This window comes from Mercenaria mercenaria, chromosome 18 (assembly GCF_021730395.1).
Source record: "Mercenaria mercenaria strain notata chromosome 18, MADL_Memer_1, whole genome shotgun sequence".
In the NCBI taxonomy this organism is placed as follows: domain Eukaryota; kingdom Metazoa; phylum Mollusca; class Bivalvia; order Venerida; family Veneridae; genus Mercenaria; species Mercenaria mercenaria.
In genome coordinates this window covers 22,369,061-22,376,477 of record NC_069378.1, presented here as the reverse complement: position 1 = coordinate 22,376,477, position 7,417 = coordinate 22,369,061, and the positions used below count along the sequence as shown (strand labels likewise).

General features: G+C 34.1%; 1 protein-coding gene across 1 annotated transcript in view; it reads left to right on the top strand.

The window, feature by feature from the left end:
- Nucleotides 1-264: 264 nt before the first annotated feature.
- Nucleotides 265-7,417, top strand: part of LOC128550825 (receptor tyrosine-protein kinase erbB-4-like) — a 28,696-nt gene continuing 21,543 nt past the window's right edge. Inside the window, exons 1-2 of the mRNA XM_053530656.1 lie at nt 265-785; nt 6,593-6,712. Coding sequence (XP_053386631.1) covers nt 6,625-6,712 — 88 coding nt within the window. The 5' untranslated portion in view covers nt 265-785; nt 6,593-6,624. The remainder of the gene's footprint in view (nt 786-6,592; nt 6,713-7,417) is intronic.

Below are 7,417 nucleotides of genomic sequence, written 5' to 3'. Positions count from 1 at the left end.
TAAATAGATTATTTTTTATGATGTTTATTTAAAGTCAAAATTTAAGTTTAAATTATATGAAATTAAAAGAAACTGAATTAGTATAATGTAGCCGTTAATGGTCGCCCTTTTGGTTTAAAAAACGCGAACACTTGTTTGGTTTGAATACGGTTTAGCCGCGTAATAACCCCTTTATGATAGTGCTTCTCACATCAAATATTGCACATAATATTGTTAATTATTAACATGTAAATTCACACCATAAACTGTAATAATAAGTAACTTAAGTTAATGCATCCGGACCAGATGTAGTGAAATTCAGATTTATTTTCTAGATATTTCATTTGAAGGATATGACCAACCGTCATTTTAAAGGCAACATTTGTAATTGTACTTGTTTATATTCAAATATTTTATAATGTATAAATGCGCACATAAAAAGGGATCACTTGGATTTTTTTCAAAATTTATCATTTTCATTTGTTGGTGTTAGGTCTTAAGGCGTATACAATTTACAAATGCTGTAAATAAATTACTTTTTGAAATATGGTTATTTAATATCACCCTTTTTCATGAGACGAAAAACATTTGTTGAATTATCGAGTATCTTTACACAGAACAAGCGGTGGATTTAAACTGAATTTCAAGCCTAAGGATACGTTTTATGGCATTTCATTTTTTTATCATATGTCGGGGATGAGAAATCAAGGACTTTGCATAAATAGTAAATTCTAGTATATGTGAAGTTTAATTCCTTTCTGTAAAGTGTGTATTTCGTCGACAGCTCGGAATTATGGAACATTAAAGTAAGTGTTTTTACAATTTATTACTTATGAATCCCTTTCATTATAGAAAACAAAGGAAAGAGGGTAATTTATAATATTCCTTTTAAAGCTTTTTTACTCGACAGTGAATATTTTTAAATGTGTAACCCAGTATCAAAGTTTGTCCGTCCTCCCTATTACCCTGTTAGTTTCGGTGAATTCTGTATAGATGCTTCGATGTAAATTGTTGAAAAAAACCACTTTCGATCTATAACTGCATGTACCTTATAACCTTACACAATTGTATTATTATTCCAGTACTGTTGCAGTATATCTGCAGTATATTTGCAGCAATGTGGCAATCATGCTATACACTTTTTTCTATTCAATGTCAAAGCATGAAATATAAATGTAGCATGTTTCAAATATTTGAATTATGATGCAATTATGCTGAGACATGCTGCATATGCAATACATACTGCAAATTCAGCATATACTGCTAACCTGCTGTTGTCCAGCATGACTGTTGTATGTTTCATATATCTAAATTATACTGAAAAATAAACCGCAGATATGCTGCAAATGCTACTGCAGGGAAACATTCATAAAGTTATTTTTATTGTTCAAAATATTGTAAACAATACAAGATTTGTCTAGAGAAGAAATTCGCTTCATCGAATAGAGTTATCACAATAGTAGCTTGATCTGGGATGGCGTATTCAGCACGGCCGGTTGATTTTGCGCGCCTCGTGGTCAAAATCAACGAGAGCCTGATAAAAAAAAAATCTCAGATCTAGGTGTTTTAATGACCTTTTGTTATTTGTTTGTTGGTTTGTTATCGATAGAAATCTTCGAGGTTTATCGAAGTTAAATAGAACTGAGGGTAGTTTTTGTGTGTGCTATTTATAGAATGGTGTCAGGTGATGCATATTAGTCCGGCAACATACAATACAGAAGGTACAATACGGATTTTTTTTCTGCCTGTTCGTAATTACTTGTGAAATACAAGCCGTATCTTTGGCAGAATTTATATAGGCATATGATAAATTTGAATAATACATTTACATCTACCACTAGGGTTATAAGGACCGACCAATACCAGTCAGAAGCGAGATGGACATGATAACGAACACCTTAAATGTCTATAGCAAATCATTCATTCTGAAAGAAAATGCCAAAAACATATCATAGCCTGCAATTTCTAATTTTGGTGTATCATGGCATATGATATATATATATATATATATATATATATATATTCTATAATAAAATTTGAAATTCTAAAAGGTGCACATTCTCTTTTTTCTCTTGTAATATTTTAACCGTTTTCGTTACATATGCAGAAAATATGATGTATAGTAACTGTAATTGTCACTTCTTTATTTTTCACACACAAATCAATATAACTGTGTGTGTCTTTATTGATTTGGCCCAGGAGTTTATCTAAATATACTGTTCCAAATTATGTCATACCTACTGTAAGTCTGTTGTGTTGAAGAGTAGTTTTATTTTTTAATAAACGGGCCGCTGAATAAATTCTACTTAAATCTTAACTGGTGTCATTCTAGTGATAGTTCTTTAAAGTAAGCCAAGGATTTATACCCTGTGGCAGCTCTGTGAAAATATATAGGAAATTAAAAAAAAGAAAAAAAAAATAGGTCCGTTGAACCTTTGACGCTGAAAAAAGAAAAAAAAAAACATTATCAACAATAGTGGATGTAAAACGCTGAAAACTAAATAAGGAGGGAAACAGATTTACCTGATAACAAAATAGAAAAATGGGGAGGCCAGAGCCGTTATACCGTTATGTTTAATCCAGCAACCCATTTACTAAAGAAAGCATTATTTCATCAATTTGAATATTGACATTAACATCTCTGTTTAAAAGTTTAATATCACGATAGCATTTTCTTTGCCTATAGAATCGCAATTTGTTTGTACTTACAGTAAACCCTTTACAGAACAAAGGCGTAAAACAAAAAGTTTAGATGTGTTGTAACATAAATATTAGAATGATTGTCAGGATTTTTATAAAGTGAAAACATACATAACATCTTTGTCTGGTATTTAAAACAGACAACATCGAATCAGAAATTGTGTAAATGTTTAAAGACCGATTTTTAGCTCGACTATTTGAAGAATAAGTAGAGCTATCATACTCACCACGGCGTCACACCTTGGTTAAGTTTTTCGTACCAGTCCACATTTTGACAAAGTCTTTGGAGATAAAGCTTTGAAACTTTCAACACCTGTTTACCATCACCATGTCCAGTTATAGGCAAGAGTACATAACTTCATCAAGGATTTTGGCTGAATTATGGCCCCTTTTGACTTAGAAATCTTGGTTACGTTTTTCGTACCAGTTCATATTTTGTGTAAAGTGTTTGACATATGGCTTTGAAACTTTTATCACTTATTCAGTATAATAGTCTCTATCTGTAGAAAAGAGTACATAACTCATATATTTTGGCTAAATTATTGCCCTTTTTGGACTTGGAAATTGGTTCTGATTTCATACAAGTCCACGTTTTGTCAGAACTATTTGACATATGGCTTTTAAAGTTTGAACACTTGTTTATCATGATGATTGCCATCTGTAGGCAAGAGTACATAACTCTGACAACTATTTTGGCTGAATAATGGCCCTTTTTGGACTTTGGAATTGGTTCACACATTACCATTTAGTGCAAGACTTATCGAAATCCACAAATACATGAACATTGTTTGTCTAATGTATTTTTTTCTTTTGTCTAAATATCTGTAGAAATATTTTGACTCCATTCTTCAATCAATTCTTCGAATAGTCGAGCTTGCTGTCATCCGACAGCTCTTGTTAGCTCATAAATTTTATTTTGATAAGTAATTAAAAGTTGTTAACGCATGTATATAAGCGATAAGTGCTCATTGATTACGGAAGTAAGGCTATGACATGTTTTGAGCCGCGCCATGAGAAAACCAACATAGTGGGTTTGCGACCAGCATGGATCCAGCGCAGTCTGGTCAGGATCCATGCTGTCCGCTTTCAAAGTCTATTGCAATTAGAGAAACCGTTAGCGAACAGCATGGATCCTGACCAGATTGCGCGGATGCGCAGGCTGGTCTGGATCCATGCTGGTCGCAAAGCCACTATGTTGGTTTTCTCATGGCACGGCTCATTTAATAAATCATCAAAAGGAAACTGTAAATGCATAGGAAACAAGTTATCATTATGTGTGCGACTGATAAAATGTAGTTCCGCCTGTCCCACTTGACATTTTCTACAATGTATAATTTGATAAAAGCGCGCTTGTTTCTAAGAAAAATCGAAATATACTCAGAAAGTATTCGACCGATGACAAAAATAGGGTCTTGTGCTTGATTTTTGTGCTAAACTGATTTTAGTTTTAATCTTTAGTAAAGATTTCCTCATGGGAAAATCACAATATTGATGACATTTTCTTGTATAGAAAAACAATCTATTTTGTGGATGTTTAGAAGGCTTCTTAAGTTTGTATGTTTACTTTTCTGTCATACGGTGACATAAAAAGTATAGGTATAATGCTGCAGTTATTTGCCAATGTTTACGGAGATCCGCAAACTTCTTGCTGATTTTATGATGCCATTATTCGGAATAATTTCACGAATCAACAAAAAGTATCGATCTCTTTCAATCTGAATTTCCAGGTTTAGTTCGATGTATTGAATAAATGTCTATTTACATATTATGTTGTATTGTTTCATATCACTAAAATGCTCTGAATTACTGAAAATGGTGTCTCACATTTTGTATATTTATATGATATAGACAAGGAACTAAATAAGTACGATCTAACATATAGCATCGAAGAGTCCGTGACTGCGCATGTATCACAATCTTAAGTGCACACAAAAAGACGTTTTAAGGTACTTCTGCTTATTTGATAATCCAAACCGGAAGTAAAGGCGTAACGTCATTTATATAGGTAACGCAGAATAAAGCCTGGACTGAGTAAAACACTTAAAACTACAACGTAACGAGGGCTATTCTAAAAGTATGGACAATCGCACGCTTCCCTAGATGTTTAACACGCAAGAAATTCGTTTTTTATATGGATGATACATTAATGATTCCGTTTTAATCCTGCACACTGTTTTATTGAAAACTATCGTACTGTTTCTGAGATATTAAGTTTTGTCAGGTGTAGTCATATACACTAATCAAAATACATGTAGCTATGAAAAGCAATTAGAGTGTATATTAATGTACGTTGTTCAGGGACCGCACAAGTGTTCTTTTTGTAAACATAATGGTTTTTAAAAGTGCACCGATAACGAATAAAAATGTAAACAATGGACTCTGTGTCTTTAAATCATTGCAATAAATGAACGACAGTCGATATTAGTCATAATACTGATTATCCGACAACAAAACCGGAAAATATTATAACTTACAAACTGTAATTTTAGACCCATTTATTTTAAAAGATATTGGAATGATAGTGGCCATGGCTGAAAAAATATTGGCAGAGAAATATAGAATGTACGAAATGTTTTGACATTTATATACCTAATGATTTGCCCCGGCAATGGATACAAAAACTAGTTTATGCTAGAAAAATGTCATTACTCGCTTAAATTACAAAATCAAAGATGGTCTAATAAAACCTTGAAAATGACTTGGTATCTGTATAACATTAAATTATGTAATAAAATACATATTAAAGATGGTCAAATTTAGTTATGAAATTAACTGCCTATTAAAGTCAAATTCTGTTAGAATTAGAAATACGAATTTTCAGCTCCGGCAACGGTCGCTGATAATGATTAGCATCCAAATATGGGTCAGCTCCGGTAACGATCGCTGATATCGATTAGTGTACAAGTTTGGTTTAGCTCCGGTAACGATCGCTGATATCGATTAGTGTACAAGTTTGGTTTAGCTCCGGCAACGGGCGCTGATATCGATTAGTGTACAAGTTTGGTTTAGCTCCGGTAACGATCGCTGATATCGATTAGTGTACAAGTTTGGTTTAGCTCCGGCAACGGGCGCTGATATCGATTAGTGTACAAGTTTGGTTTAGCTCCGGCAACGGGCGCTGATATCGATTAGTGTACAAGTTTGGTTTAGCTCCGGCAACGATCGCTGATATCGATTAGTGTACAAGTTTGGTTTATTGTCTTGTCCATATTTTGGAACAGTCCAGACGATGATGTTGTGTAATTTGACCATGTAATTCAGCCATGACAGAAGGGTAAAACTGAACGCAGAAAAAAAAAACAGGAAAGGAAAATGGGTCGGGGAAGTGGTGGGGTTTTGTTTTTATAAATTATGTTAGCCTCCAACTACCTTGACGATTGGAATCACGAAACTATATTCTACATTTTTGTTCATCTACTCATCCAAGACCAGTCCCTAACTGAGTTCTAAATGTAAAAGAGGCAGTAGTTATTAATAAGAAGATAAAGCAAAATTGAGAATCCGACTGTAATACTTGAACCAACAATATCACAGTATATTGCGACACTACCCTTTTGGGTACCTGGCCCTTTAGGAAAAGTATTTGAGGTGTAATTATAATATATGTACAGTGGATTTTGAACCGACCATTAAACATTTACATGAAAGCAACCCTGGCGATTAAGTAGTCTTTTTTCTTCTTCGAATAATCGGACTACAAAGACCTGTGTATTTCACTAAGTGCGACACTTCATAAGATTCCCTTACTGAATATTTTTAACATTGCAGCATAACAAAACGTTGACATGCGCCACTTACCATGTAGAAATGTTTGGTACAAGAGCATGAGACACTTTTTAATATTTTGAGTAAATCCCCTTTCTTTTTAAGCAATGATTTCAAATTGTCTTTTCATGTCTCATTACATTTTCAGGTACACTAATAGAATTTAAGCATGTTTGAAACATGACTCGGTGGATGTGTAGATGTTTTTGGATCGTTAAAGTGGTGTGTCTTGTAGCCGTATATTGCAGTTTAGCTGAGGCGCAAAACGGTATGTTAACCATTATTACTCTGTAATGGTTATTTTTAAGAAGAAGAAAGAAACAAGGTCAAAGTCCGACGGAAAAAGGTCATATTCAAATAACGCTGCCGCCAATACAGCACTTCACATGGAGATATCGGTAATTGTAACTGAAACAAGTACACACAGCGACTGACCATATGTACACGAAGAGGCTTCCGAGGCCCAGTGGCTAGTGACACTGACTTTGAATCACTTTCCCATCATCCAAGCACGCAAGCCTATATTGGGCCCATATGGGCTATATCTGGGCAAATGTACCATACGGGACCCATATTGTAAGTATTTGACCACATCAGACCCATATTGGACCCATATACAATGTTTCATGGATTTGGTACACCAATGTATTTATTTTGAAGCCCATTTGTGACCCATGCCAATCCCATTTGCAAGTCCCATGTGGGCCCCATATAGAAAACAATACGGGGTCCTTTATGGGTCCCATATATTTTGCTAGCTGGGATTGATCTCGCTTGGGACGTAGAATTCTTGATATATTGTTTCTGGTTGACTTTGTTCTTATGTAGTGCAAAATGCACCATGGCCGCTACAATAAAATGCCTATTCTCTACACAAGATAAACGGTAACTGAGAAGAGGCACTTACTACTTTCTTTTCCTACACAAAATTTTGGGATAAGTAACACGAAATTATAAGATACTAAGACGAAAT